The 15,939-nt window shown below is 37.4% G+C and overlaps 1 protein-coding gene across 1 annotated transcript in view; it reads left to right on the forward strand.

Moving 5' to 3' along the window:
- The window catches only part of CHN1 (chimerin 1), a 146,905-nt gene that overhangs the window by 82,037 nt on the left and 48,929 nt on the right, over window positions 1-15,939 (forward strand). Inside the window, exon 4 of the mRNA XM_007939849.2 lies at window positions 8,458-8,535. Within this exon, the coding sequence (XP_007938040.2) occupies window positions 8,458-8,535 (78 nt within the window). The remainder of the gene's footprint in view (window positions 1-8,457; window positions 8,536-15,939) is intronic.

A 15,939-nucleotide genomic window follows, 5' to 3' on the forward strand; every position in this document is an offset into this window, starting at 1 on the left:
GTTGTCATCTTTTACATGTCAACTTCTTTAAACTTCCCAGTAACCTATAAGATAGGTATTATTTTCTACGTTATGAAGATGAGGTAACCGAGGCAGCAAGCAAATCTCCTGAAGTCAAAATTCAAATCTCATTCTCTCTCTTATCCTCCCTTATAGTTTCAAATCCTATCCTTTGTATTATAATATACAATACAAACACAAACACACACTGCTGTCAAGCCAGACTCGACTCATAGCGACCCCTCCTTGGATTTCCGAGGCGGTGTCACCACGGAAGTAGATTGCCCAAACTTCCTTCTGAGGAGTGGCTGTACCCAATAAAAATATTTGACTTCATTTGGATTTATTTTTTAACCAGACATACACTGAGCCTTTGTAAAGCAAGCAGCTGTGCTAGGTTTAAGGTTTATACAAAAAAGTTTAAGACCCAATTCGGTACTAACAGCTACACAGATAATTATGATATAAGAATGCCTCACAGTTAATGAACAAGTGAAGGGCTCTGGGTGTACAGGAGGGTGAGATCACATTCAACCACTGCAAATCTTCAAAGTCTTCATGAAGGAGGAGGTGTTTGAGTCCTGAGGCCTGCACTTTCTACTGCATGTACTACTGCATGCTAAACTTGAGATCTAGTTAGTATTATTTATTCTTATCAATTTTTAGCACTGTTGACATCTCCTATAACTAGAGAAGGAGCTCTGGTGGCATAGTGCCTAAGGAATTTGACTGCTAACCAGAAGCAGCCACTTCTCAGAAGGAAGATTGAGCAATCTATTTCTGTAGTGATACTGCCTCGGAAACCCAAGGAGGGGTTGCTATGAGTCGGATTCGACTCGATGACACTGAGTTTGGTTTTTTGGTTTATAACTAGAGAAACTACCTTGAATAGAATGAGAGAAGGGAAAAACTACCCTCAGATTCCAGAGTTTCCTCTCATTTTCTTACCAAGGTAGATCTAACATAATGTTTCAGAGTCCAACTAGGCCACTTATTTTCTGAACAATCTTGGGAAATTAACTTCTCTGGGCCTCAGTATTCTCAGCTATAAAATGAGAATGATACATTCCTCATATGGTTCTTCTGTGGATTTAATGGGATGTTGTATGTAAAGTATTTAGCAGGGTACCTGGACCATAAATATTCAATAATTAATGAATGATAGCCATAGTTAATAGAGTTTATTTCAGTTTACATCTAAAAAAGTAGATAGATATGAAGATGAGTGATAGACATTTATCTAGAACATCAGAACATTGATAATGGTTCTGAATTTGAGAGTTGGCAGTTCTTGTGACTTGCAAGCTCTGCAGCAAAATTAATGGAGAAATGCAGCTGGTTCTATGCTGAAGGACTAACAGTGGCCAAGCCCACCATTAACATCCTAAGCTCTCATTTTCTGTCTCCTTGTTGCCTTAGATAGCTGTCCAAATTGGAATTAATCCAGTATTTCTTGATTAAGCAAAGACAATACAATTGGACAGAGTCTACAGTAGACTTTGCCAGTCAATAACAAAATGTTCTTTCTTACCTGGCCATGTTTTTGGGTTTTGTTTTGTTTTGTTTTTAATAGCTCTACCATGAATATTGTTTAGGCTTTGGTTGGATTTTAGTTACTACAGCTGAAGGACTGGGGATGATCTATAAGACAGGACTATGATCAGTAATACTACTCAGCCAAAAAAAAAAAAAAAGATAGGGGGCTACTTGGGTCACATTTATGATTATATTTTTAAATTTTGTAACATTGTTGACGGAAAAAAATTCCCTTAAACTTGCCTTTGGGGGTGTTTTTTTTTGTTGGTAGTGGTGATTGTTTTTTTGGTCTAGATTTGTTGTTGTTGTTTGTGTGTGTGCCTGCTGAGAATTGGATATATTTCACTGCAGGCTCTGCATGTCTAAAGAGTTGATTGACCTTTATATTTTTAGCTATCACACGACAAAAACTACATTTAAGCTGAAGAATAATTTAGGTTAGGCAAGGAAACTTTGTTCAGTTGCATTTCTCTCTTGGAATAGGAGCATTTTGTGTGTCATCTAAGGGTATAAGTTTGTCTAAATGAAACATTTGTACATATAAAGGCTAACTTGGACCTTTTATTTGTTTAGCAATGCTTTTAAAAGAGTAGAAGGGAATATCCACTCAAATAAATAAAAATTAATTCAGGCATATTTTAAAAATTAATCATTCAATATTTAAAATATCTAGCTTGGTTTAAGGATCACTTTATGCCCTAATTAAACAAGAATATGTATTGGGCACAAATTTTATAGATTATGAAACCTGAGATAAATTGTTTATACTAGGCAAATAGATTGAATTAATTTAAATAAAGAGCTTCGGATTCTTTCAATACAGTGTGTTAGTAGAATCACCCACCATTCATCTGTCAGTTTGTCATACTGCGGTGACTTACATGATGCTGGAAGCCATGCCACTGATGTTTCAGATACCAGCAGGGTACCCCATGGTAGACAAGTTTCAGCAGAGCTTCCAGACTAAGGCAGATTAGGAAAAAAGACTTGGTGATCTACTTCTAAAAAAATTGGCCAGTGAAAACCTTATGAATATCAGCAGAACATTGTCTGAAAAGGTGCTCGAAAGTAAGCCCTCAGATTAGAAGGCACTAAATATATCACTAGGGAAAAGTTACCTTCTGAAAGTAGCATCAACCTTAATGACATGGATAGAGTAAAGTTTTCGGGACCTTCATTTTCTGATGTGACACAACTCAAAATGAGAAGAAATAGCTGCAAGCATCCATTAATAATCAGAACTTGGAATGTATGAAGTATGAATCCAGGAAAACTGGAAGTCATCAAAAATGAATTGTAATGCATAGAGAGCAATACCCTAGGCATCAGAAACCCAAGGAGGGGTCACTATGAGTCGGGTCCGACTCGACAGCACATAACAACAGTAACAACAATAGTGAGTTGAAATGGACTGATAGTAGCCATTCTGAACAGGGCAGTCATATGGTCTACTGTGCTGAGAATGACAAATTGAAGAGGAACAGCATCACACTCATTGTCAAATAGAACATTTCAAGATTTGTTCTGAAGTACAATGCTGTCAGTCATAGGATGGTATATATCCACCTACAAGGAAGACTTGCTAATACGACTCTTGTTCAGATTAACACACCAATCACTATTGTCAAAGTAAAGAAATTGAAGACTTTTACCAACTTCTGCAGGCTAAAATTGATCAAACAATTGATCAGTTGCAATCAAGATGCAATGATAATTACAATTGACCCGTCAACGATGTGGGGGTTGGGGCGCCAACGCACCATGCTGTCAAAAATCCTTGTATAACTTTTGATTCCCAAAAAATTTAACTACTAATAGCCTACAGTTGACCAGAAACCTTACCAATAACATAAACAATTAACACTGTTCTTGCTGTGCAGTTACCACATTTTCACATAAAGACACACATATACACAACAAATAAGTTTATTAACTGTACAATATGATGATTGTTTACTATTCATTAAGTAGAAGTGGATCATTATAAAGGTCTTTATCCTTGTCATGTTCACTTTGAGTAGGCTGAGGAGGAGGAGGAAGAGGGAGGGTAGGTCATGCTGTCTCAGGGGCAGCAGAGGTGGAGGAGGTGGAAGGGGAGGCGGGAGAGCCATGCACACTCGGTGTAACATAAACAGACATAATGTCTGCCTGACATTTTGCTTTTTCATTTCTAAAAATGTTTCTATATGATACCATTCTTCTCCCACTGTTTGTATGAGTTTCAGTGCTATTTATAGAAGGGCCCATGTTATAAAAGAAGTCAAAAGCATTCTTGAATAATCAGAACCCTCTGCCAGATTATGTAATGTCAATTTGTTTTCTGGCACTACTGCTTCTACATCTTCTTCCTCATTGTCTGGCACTGCTAATTCTGTTAACGAGCGATCTTCTGTTAATTCCTCTGGTGTGGTGTCTCTTAGCTCTTGAATTTCTCCAAGATCCATATCTTCAAAACAATCTGCATGTAAGTGGACCAGCACAGTTCAAACCTGTATTGTTTAAGGGTCAACTGGACTAGTGATTATAATGTGAAAGTGTGAAACAAAGGATGATCAAAAAAAAAAAAAAAAACAAAAGGTGGGGGGTCGACACACACACACACACACATACATACACAGGAAAATGATCAAAAAAAAAAAAAAACACTGTCATCCAGTCAATTGCAACTGATAATAACCCTATAGAACAGAGTAGAACTGCCCCTAGAATGTTCCCAGGGCTTTATATCTTTATGGGAGCAGACTGCCTCATCTTCCTCCTGTGGAACAGCTGGTGGGTTTGAACTGCTGACCTTTTGGTTAGCAGCCCAGTGCTTTAACCATTGCATCACCAGATATGGCCTTGGTGATAGAAATGATGCCAGTAATTGCATGGTAGAATTTTGCAAAAGTAACAACTTTTTTGTTGTAAATACCTTTTCCAACAACATAAACAACCGTTATACACATGGACCTTGCCAGATGGAATACACAGGCATCAAGTCAACTGCATTTGTGGAAAAAGACAATGGAGAAACTCAGTATCATCCATCAGAACAAGGCAAGGGGCTGACTGAGGAACAGCTCACCAATTGCTCCTGTGCAAATTCAAGTTGAAGCTGAAGAAAACTAAGCAAGTCCATGAGAGCCAAAGTATATCCCACTTGAATTTAGAGACCATCTCAAGAATATATTTGATGCATTGAAGACCATAGGAGATGAAGGATGACATTAAGGACATCATACATGAAGAAAGCAAACAGTCATTAAAAAGACAGGAAAGAAAGAAAAGGCCAAAATGAATGCTAGAATTGACTCTGAAACTTGCTCTTGAACATAGAGTAGCTAAAGCAAATGGAAGAAATAATGAAGTAAAAGAGATGAACAGTACATTACAAAAGGTGGCTCAAGAAGACAAAGTGTTATAATGAAATGTTCAAAGGAAAGGAAGAACACACTCAGCATTTCTCAAGCTGAAAGTGCAGAAGACAAATTCAAGCCTTGAGTCACTGCTCCAGAAAGAATTGGTCAACATTCACCCATTTCAGGAGGTAGCCTATGGTACTGAAGGAAGAAGTCCAAGCTGCACTGAAAGCATTGGTTAAAAACAAAGCTCCAGGAAGTGATGAAATACCAATTGAGATAATTCAACAAACAAATGTAACTCTGGAAGTGCTTGTTTGTCTGTACCAAGAAATTGGTCGACAGCTACCTGGCTAATCAACTCGAAGAGATCCATATTTGTTCCCATTCCAAAAAAAGATGATCCAACAGAATGTGGAAATTATCAAACAATATCGTCAATATCACAAGCAAGTAAAATTTCACAGAAGAATATTCAGATGATTGCAGGAATACATCAACAGGGAACAGCCAGAAATTCAAGCCAGTTTCAGAAGAGGATGTAGAACAAGGCATATCATTGCTGAAGTCAAATGGATTTTGGCTGAAAGCAGAGAATCCCAGAAAGATGCTTACCTGCGTTTTATTAACTATGCAAAGGCATTCTGCCATGTAGATCATAACAAATTATGAATAACGTTTTGAAAAATGGGAATTCCTGAACACTTAATTGTGCTTAAATGGTACCTTTACCTAGACCAAGAGGCTGTCACTTGAACAGAACAAGAGGAGAATGAGTGGTTTAAAATCAGGAAAGACGTGGATCAAGGTTGTATACTTTCACCATACTTATTCATTCTGTATGCTGAGCAAATAATCCAAGAAGCTGGACTGTATGAAGAAGAACTCAGGATTAGAGGAAGACTCATTAACAACCTGCAATATGCAGATGACACAGTCTTGCTTGCTGAAAGTAAGGAAGATTGAAGCACTTACTGATGTAGGTAAAAGACTACAATCTTCAGAGTGAATTACCGTTTGACATAAAGAAAGCAAAATATTCTCATAGCTGGACCAATAAGGGGGGAGCTCTGGTGACGTAGTGCCTAAGGCATTTAATTGCTAACCAGAAGGCTGGCGGTTCAAACCCACCAGACACTCCCGGAAGGAAGACTGGACAATCTACTTCTGTAGAGATACCGCCTCAGAAACCCTAGGAGGGGTCTCTATGCATCGGAATTGACTTGATGGCAGTGAGTTTGGTTTTGGTTTTGGTCTGGACCAATAGACAGCATCATAATAAATGGAGAAAAGATTGAAGTTATCAAGGATTTCGTTTTACTTGGATCCACAGTTAGTACCCAGGCAAGCAGGAATCAAAAAATCAAACACATTGCATTGGGCAAATCTGCTTCGAAAGGCCTCTTTAAAGTATTAAAAATAAGTGAAAGTGTCACTTTGAGGACGAAGATGCGTCTGACACAAGATAGGGTATTTTTAATAGCCTCATATGCATGGGAGTTTTGGTAGCGTAGTGCCTAAGGCACTTGACTGCTAACCAGAAGGCTAGCGGTTCAAACACACCAGCCACTCCTCGGAAGGAAGGTTGGGCAATCTACTTCCATAGTGGTACTGCCTCGGAAACCCAAGGAGGGGTCGCTGTGAGGTGGCATATAACAACAACAATGCATGTGAAAGCTGGACATTGAATAAGGAAGACTGAAGAGAAGAATGAGTAAGGAGGAATGCATTGGGATTATGGTGTTGATGAAGAGTAATGAATACTATGAACTGTAAGAAAAATAAATCTGTCTTGAAAGAAGTACAGACAGACTGTTTTTTAGAGGTGAGAATGGTGAGACTTTGTTTCAACGTACTTTGGTAGAAGGCACCTTGGTAACAGAGGGTCAGTGAGAAAGAAGAGCCTCAATGAAAAGAATCGATAACAGTGGCTGCAACAGTAGACACAATCATAGCAACAACTGTGAGGATGGTGCAGGACGGACGGTATTTCATTCTGTTGGAGATAGGGTCACTTTGAGCCGGAACCGATTCAATGGCACCTAATAATAACAATATTTTAATCTTAATCAATTAAACTTAATTATATCACTATAGCATGAGGAAAAATAAGTCAGATGGGAGATGGTTAAGGAAGGCAGGATGGGCAATTTTAAGCTTCTATAGCACCTTAGTAAACAGAGTAAGTATTGCTTTCAAAAAAGCTGGGTTTGAGACTCTTAGCCAACACCTACCTTTCCACATCAGCAAACACACACCCAGGGCCTTACAAACACAGTTACAGTACATATGGGACCTATGTAAATGAAAAATTATTTCCAGTTGACTTCTACTATAACCTGGTCTCAAACTCTAAAGAATGTTGTGGTTAGAGAATTTAAATAATGATTGATCTATTTCAGTGTAGAACCACATCATAGTAGAAGACAGACAAAACTTACCTCTCCAGGGTGTTGTTGGCAGTGTTCTATGCATGCTCCTTGTTCTGTGTGAAAAATGTTGGTAGCTAGTTAGACTCTTTTTCTATTTTCGTCAAAATACTTAGCAATTTTTGTTCATCTTTAATAAAATCTAATTTTTAACTAACCTCAATCTGTAATGTACAAAGCAGGATACACAGATCAACCCTTCATCATTTTCCTGGCAGTGGTGCATTCTTTTTGAAACCTAGTGCATTATGTTAATTTTCCTCTGCTTTTAAATAGGTTTTAAAAAATTCCGTTTTTTAATGATGCATGACTCATTCATTGCTCGTTATCTTCCCACTGATTTTGCCCCCTTGAGCCAGTAAGAAAATCTTACATGAGAGGAGGGAGAAACAGAGTGAGTTGAGGAATACTCAGTACTTAAATACTGTTGCTTGATTTTCATTGGTTATCTCCTTTCTTACGGTGGCCAGTCTAATCCAGCCTCCCTGTCAGATCCCTCCCCTCCCCCACTCTCCCTGCTAGGGGCTTCATAGGGTGTCTGTTGCTAGAAACTGATTGCAGACAGTCTAGGAATCTTTAGTTCAGAATGGACATTAATATATTGACTAGAGAGGAAAGCTGTTAGAAATGTATCGTTAGTCAAAACTGCATGGCTTTTAAAAGGAATGAGAGATGCTGAGTGTTTTATATGTTAGCATCGACTCTTTTTTTCTGTTCAGACTCTTAAGTTTTCAGAAGCTTAAATGTAGAGCCCTTTAAAAGGAAAAAAAAGGAAGCCAGAAGAATTTGTCTGGTTAGTCGACCTCTTTTTAAGAAGTGCTTCATCATCCTCCTCCACCTCTCGGTGATGTTTCTCTGCAGCTCTCTGTAGGTTAGGGTTCTGTGCTGGCAGGCAGAATGCTCATTTGTTAGCTGAATAGAGTTCTTCAACAGACATAGATCAATATAGGTTTTCTTTCTTTCCTGTGAATTCCAAAATGCCATCCAAAGAATCTTGGTCGGGGAGGAAAACTAATAGAGCTACAGCTGACAAATCCAAACAAGAGGGCCGTCAGCAAGATTTATTGATAGCAGCCTTGGGAATGAAGCTGGGTTCTCAAAAGTCGTCTGTGACAATCTGGCAACCTCTGAAACTCTTTGCTTATTCGCAGTTGACATCACTTGTTAGAAGAGCAACTCTGAAAGAAAACGAGCAAATTCCAAAATATGAAAAGGTTCACAATTTCAAGGTAAGAATAATTGTTTTTAACCTTTCTCATAAGAAAAGAAATGTGTATTTCTTGAAGTAAGATATTAAAGGAATATCTTCCAATGCGTTTTTAAACCTAGAATGACTTGACTAAAATGTTCTTGCTATTTAAGGAATGATAATGTTTTAAGCCTGGTTTTAGTTCAGGTGTACCTGAATAAAGCTAATAGAAATCCAACCACATTTTTTCTACTGCTGTTTTAATGTTGTTTTAAATCAATGTGTAGTCACAGATAGAAGCCTTGACTGATGTTAGCAATATCTCGTTTAGTATTGATTTTTGGTGTTATTTTTATTTGTGATGCAAGTATGTCTAAGTACCTTTGTTGGATCTTTTATGGGAAGATTAGATCTTATCTCTTAGTTTCTGGTAAAAAGCTTTGGATATAAGAGGCATGTGCTGTTGCATCTGGATTGAGCAGATGGTCTGCATTTCCCTTAGTTTCTGTCTTTTCTCCTCTGTTAATAAATTGACCATGATGAAAGGAGGATGGCCACCATGGGGCAATTGATGCTGCTGACACTGGCAGCTTCTCCTCACTTTTTGAGTATTTGCTTTCACCTTTGTGTGTGGTGTGTGTAGTTTTTAATTATTGTGTTAATGTGTTTTATCAACTGTACTTCAGTCTTTTTACACCAGGGTGATATGTGTGTTGATTAAAGCTATGTATAGATCTCGCATGTATTTTAGCACACTATAAGGCCTTGAAATTCTGTCCCTTGCAACCAAATTCTGAAAACATTGAGTATGAGTCTGCATAAAGAAAGCCAGCTCCACTTAATAGGTGGATGCACTGGCATTTCTATAGTAACTTCCCAGTAGTTATACAACTTTATGATGAAGTTCTTGAGACATAGGTATTTTTCATTTAGACAAAATATCATTAGAAATTCTAATAAATACATTAGAAAGGGAGTCAGAAAGATGGAAATCTTGATCTTCCATTTACTTAATAGTTTATTCAAAATATATTCAGCACACAGAATGGACCAGGCTCTGTACTAAGTAGTTTCATTGCAGATTTGCAATTCATCCTGATTTTTAACACCAGCGTTTATTTCACCCAAATCATAAATACTAAACCCCCAGTATGTTTTGCTGTTTCTACAGTGGGGGGAATGGATTTTTTTAAATCTCCAGATCATTTTGAGATAAAGGATGAGTTCCTTAATAAAAAATGTTTCCAAAATGTATGATAAAAGATTGTTAATATTTCAAGGTAAGTGAGATAGCACTTTCTTTTTCCTGTTTAACTGTATTAAGGACCTTATCCATTCAATCAGTATCTCTAATTTAAAGTGAAAGTGAGAATTCATTAGATGAATACCTTACTAGCAAACATTGCAATCATGTGCATATCCTCTCTCAACCACATCTCCATTTGTGAACTCAATAATGCATCCCCATTACAAGGTCTCAGTTTTGTTTTGCATGATGTACAACCTGATCTTGCAGAATTTTCATTAGGAAAATGACCCCAAATAAATTCTTTTTAAGTGTAAAGTCATGTACCTATTAGGTCACAATAATGGTCATTTAGGTTACTAAATAGGTAACAGTATTCACACTGTTTGGAAATAGCTGAGATTTTTAAATATATCTCCAAAGATAAACCCTCTGATTTGTTCAAGCAGGAATATATTGACCTATTAAAACATGCCATTTCAGTGCTAAATCACATTCATCATACATGCTTTCTATCTGGGATTTTCATAAACAAGCATGTTTTCTAGAGCTTTGTTTTTGTTTTATCTTCCACTTACTTCTCAATTTTAACTTATACGTGACTTCAGAGTAAATCTGTACATACAGAGAATGCTAATTGGAATCAATTCTGACTCCTGCCTAGATACCCAAACTGTCTTGAAAATACTTATTTAAAAAAAAAAAAAAACTTGTAAAAAGTGGGTTTCTTCCTTCTCTAGAGGTTAAAAATTAATACCAGTTATGTAATGAGTTACATTACATATTTTTAGAGTTGCTATAATAAGGTCAGAAGTCTAAGAATTTGACTCTTCCCATTAAAATTTTTGTTATGTAAAAAAAATGGATTTGTGGGCTACCATTATAAAAAATAAAAATAAAAGAATGGGGGAAAAGTCTTATTGGTGTTCCAAGAACATCCCCAAAAGAATTCAGAGACTGTGGCAGGAGCGGTTCTCTCCCACACAAATGTGCACTTAGAAGGTCACTGTGCTGTGTGAGTGTGTACAGTTCAGAGGTTTCTATGGGAAAAGCCCTGACATTCACATACTGATACCCATCCAAGTGGCCTTGCCAGTGACTGTTTTCCATGATGATAAAAAGTGCCTAGCCATGAGCCCAGTCACCAGCCTCATTTCCCTGTGGTTTTCTTTTTTGCCTCTTCAGTTGCCTTGTTATGTAATGCTGCTCTGTGGTATTGAACAGCTATGACATCTCATTCCAGTGGGTGAAGCTAGAGTGTCTTCCTTTACCTTTGGTAAAATCACTCAGTGAGGTGAAAGCCAAAAGGAATATCAACGGGACCTAACTCCAGACATGCTTTTATTTTTTTTAAGGTTTTTGTTGTTCAGTAGGAAAACAGGAGGGTTTCCCATCTTTGCTGTGTTATGTAACATGGTCATTTTTTTTTTAAATTAATTTTTGTTGTTGTTACTTAAAAGGATTAGATAAAGAATGTGTCACAAAGCAGATAGTTGTATCTTCTAGGGAGGTCATCATATTGGAGATCAATGTATTACATCCTTTAAAAATTGTTACCCTATAAATTGTCAACATAAGTGAGAGGAAAAATAATTTCAACACACCCTGGATTAGTTTCTCATTTTGAGAACTGCTTCCATCCTAACATACCATAGTCACACACAGAGAGCTAACTCCTTGAACAGACTTTAAACAACAACACTCTAACATTAAGAATAAAACACAGGCACCTCATCAGCATCTGGAGGCTAGGGGGACAGAATGATGCCTGAGACACCAGCCCTTGCCCTCTAGGAGCTTCCTCCTGCTTGTGTGACCTTGGGCAAATTGCATAGTATCTCTAAACCTTCATTGCTACTTCAGAAAACATTGAGTTCTAGCAGTGCCAACCAGTTGAGTGTGGTACATGTAGGTTCTCATCCATTGTAGCAACTATTTTTTTATTCCACATTACACCTAAGTGGATCTATATGGGTGACTTTCTTTCTTTCTTTTTTCTGAATTCATACCAAGAAATTTAGACTTAAGGGTTAATCTATCTAATGGGTTTCTGGGGTTTCTGTTTTGATTGTTGTTGTTGCTTTCTTTTTGCCCAATTGCAGAGGTCATGATGCGATTAAGAGCGCTGGCACAAGTGTGGAGGCTAGGCTGGTATAAGGTTCTTCTATTCTGGCTTCCAGGCAGTTAGATGTTGTTATATAAGAGCAGTTCCATTTTTCAGGCACCACAGAAGACAGTGAAATTCTCTGTATTTCTTTTACTGCCCAAATTAAACTAGTAAATGTTTCATTTGGTGTGTTGTTTAATTCAGGTGGCTCTATAAAATAAATGTCAAGATTAGATATCATAATAATGAAAGAGATTTGGCTGTGTAGATAAATTGAATAATTAAAAGAAGCCAATGTTAAGAATTATAGTGAAAAGATACTTTAAAGTAGGGATTTAGTGCTTTGAAAAGTGGTCTGGACATGGTGGTGAGTAATACATTTTAGAGTTTCAGATATTTGCATTGAAAGATGTTAGATATTGTACTAATAAATTTAACGTTGCCAAGATAATATGCAAGCATTGAATCTTGAAATGTGAATTGATACAGTAATTAAAGTAACACTGTCAAATGAACCTTAAAATACTTAATAAAATTACCGATTCAAGACCAACTAGTTGTTGTTGTTATTTGCCGTCAAGTCGGCCCCGACTCATAGCGACCCCTCCTTGGGTTTCCCAGGCAGTATCACTACGGAAGTAGGATTGCCCAACCTTCCTTCCGAGGAGTGGCTGGTGGGTTTGAACCGCCAGCCTTCTGGTTAGCAGTCAAGTGCCTTAGGCACTATGCTACCAGAGCTCCTAGACCAACTAGAGTAGTGTGAAAATAGTGAGCCTGGCAGTCCTGGCCACCAGACCAGATGTTCTGCTGTTTGAGAAACTGACGGGTTACATTAGCCAGCACTTCCACTGAAAATGGTCTTTTCTTCCCTTCAAAGGACACAGCAAATTCAAGCCCACGGTTTTTACATTTCAGGAAAAATACAAAATGAGCCAACAAAAATAGTTTTAATGTTAAACTACATGACTTCTGTGTTCCTACAGCTCTAAAATTTTCTACATTATATTGTGAAGCATTAGCTGTATTAATTATTACATTTTTCATTATTAAACTTTATTCAAGCCTATATAGGGACAAATTTCTAATATAGTGATTTGAAAAGGAAATAAATGACAAATGAAAGATTATTTTTAAGAGCTAGTTACATTCACAATTAATGAAATGTCACATTCAAGGACAGTGCCTACCACCTCCTTTTTATTATCCCCATCAACTATCACAGTACCACCTCCCTTCCCTTCTCTTCTTTTCCTCCTTGTCATCCCCACCCCCTGACCCCAGCTAATAAAATGCCTAATGTTGTTTGTTGTTGTTGTTTGCCATCGAGTCGAACCCGACTCATAGCGACCCCTCCTTGGGTTTCCGAGGCAGTATCACTACAGAAGTAGATTGCCCAATCTTCTTCCGAGGAGTGGCTGGTGGGTTTGAACCACCAGCCTTCTGGTTAGCAGTCAGATGCCTTAGGCACTATGCTACCAGAACTCCTAAAATGCCTAATAGGTACTCAAAAGGCCTAATAGATGCTCAAGAAGTGTTTGTTGAATGACTGAATGAATGAGTACACAGTAGGGCATGGGAAACCTTTTCTTACTATTTTGGAACCACTTGTCATGGCTAGGAAATTTTTAGATTTCCTATTAAAAATAGATTTTTCTAGTAATCTTAAAACCTGTATTGTTACCATGGTTTGTTGTTTAAGTCAGATTCTTGTGAGTTTTAAAACCAAGATACCATGTTACATGACATTTGACTGAAGATATGTGTTTGCAATTTAAATGTTCAGGAATTTGAATACTGTTTTGAATCAATCATAATACGAAAAAAGGTAAATGTGATATGACAATGGAAAAGGCAACCAAGACAGTCTCATTATAAGCTTTAGTAATCATGTCACTTGTGGCTTCTCCAGTGATTGTGAGCATAAAGTGTCCAAAATCAACGTTTTAAAGGAATAAATAATGTTTTCCTCAAATAAGAAATTAAGTATATTTTGTGTGTGTGTATGTGTATAGACAGAGATATAGAAAGAAAAAACACAATTCCCTATTCTGAATATGGGTCACTTGAAGAGAAGATAAAAATAGCAGATTTGTGTATAGTGTGGTTTCTCTCTGCCTAGGGCACTCAGATATGGAAAGGGCTCATGGAGAAAAACTAGGAGATTGGACAAGATCATCAAAACGTCCCGCGGGCATTTATTTCTATTGCTATCTGATTTAGTACTTACTAGCTACTGTGGAGGTAGCTCTGGTGGCATAGTACCTAAAGCTTTTGACTGCTAACCAGAAGGCTGGCGGTTCAACCCCCCAGGAAGGAAGGAAGGAAGGAAGGTTGGGCAATCTACTTCCACAGAACTATCACCTCGGAAATCCAAGGAGGGGTCGCTATGAGTCGGATTCGACTCGATGGCCATGAGTTTGGTTTTGGTTTTTTTAGCTACCATGGAAGCCAAAAATGGTGAACAGACACTCCTGCTATTGGTAAAGAGGACCACAAAGACTCATCATGCACTTTTATCTGGCCTCTACGCTACCCTCTCAGCATTGTGGCCCTTTGACCTTAGCTCTGGTTTGTGATACTTACTGAGGAGTGGGTACTGATACCTCAAGTGAAAATCTAGACATTAAGGTCACCAGAAAGGTTACTGCCTGCTGTTAAAAATCTAAAAAGAAGAATTTCTCAAGATTCTTGTTGGTTTACTCATAGTTACGTGTACTTCTTCATAGCCATTTTATGAACTAGAGAATCGAAACTGCTGTGCTTAATTGCAAAGAAAACCATGATGTGTTTTTCTCACAGACCATGAACCTTAATTTTCCAGATGTTCCATAATCTGCCTTTATTCCCCAAATTCCAAAATTTGACTTCCCCTCATTGCACTGTCTTGCTGTTACAAATTACCATTTATGAAACTGTGTAACAAAATGTTTTCTATTTCTTCCATTAAAATGTTCTAGAATATCATTTTTTAAGTGCTATGGGTAAGAGATCATGTTGTCTGAGGGCACTCTCCTTTCCAACCTCTGGGTCTATAGCCAAGGTCCCTACCATGTCCATATAGGCCCAGAATTGACTCTTTTGATATACATTCGACGAGTCACAAGTGAACATAGGAACTAAATCTTCAGAGAAAAAACAAAGTCCCATTAACTGTAATGAAACATCTCACCCACTGTTGCTCTAATCTAAGACAAGATGAACATATGTATGCTCTATTTCCCTGTTATTCCTTCCTCTACTATTTAATGGACAACTGTTTGTGCATACCACTTTGTTAGATGTGGGAAGAATGCAATAAAATGTAATATATGATCCTTGACCACAGGACATTTACAAATTAACTAAAAAAGCAAATATCAATATGCTGAGAAGGATGAATATAAATGACAATTTTGTTATGCACAAACACTGATCAATATTATAATATTATGTGTAATGTAAGTATAATAATGCCATATTCTTCACAGTTGTATATTCCATATACAGATATAATGCTAAATGATTGCTATCTAAAATGCCAGCTTTACATGGTCAGTTTGACAGACAAAAATGAATATGTAAAGCTTAATTAGAAATATTTAGAGAGCAGTTTAAAATGTGGGGAGAGAATTTCAAGTTTGTCTTTCTTCCTAGGAGGCTATTAGTGGAACTTACTACTAAGTATCCTGTTTCTTTTGTGGAATAAAAATATAGACAGACCAAACAAACTGTTAAAAAAAGAAGAAGAACCTCAAGCCAGGCTTTGAAATCAAGCTGCTGTAGGGTTGTCACTTTTAAGGAGCTTAAGATGGAGTCTAGCTTTCTCTCACCAGAACCAATCCTGATTCTTATGCCTAGCCAAAAACCTAAATTGAGACCTCTGGCAGACAATTGCATTAAATGTCTAAATATTATTTACATGTTATTAAGTATTCCAGCATCTGTGTCCATCTACTAACAATGTTTTGGAAGATTTGGTATCTCCAGAATTTATCTCAAAATAGAGAACCAGGCAGGCATGCAACTCCTACATTAACACAGCAGCAATTAAAGATGTAAACCCATAGGAAGAACACATGCTAAAAAACAAAAGCCAAAGCAAAAAAAAAGCA

This window comes from Orycteropus afer, unplaced genomic scaffold (assembly GCF_000298275.1).
Source record: "Orycteropus afer afer isolate SDZICR_OR568_19922 unplaced genomic scaffold, OryAfe1.0 scaffold00001, whole genome shotgun sequence".
In the NCBI taxonomy this organism is placed as follows: Eukaryota; Metazoa; Chordata; class Mammalia; order Tubulidentata; family Orycteropodidae; genus Orycteropus; species Orycteropus afer.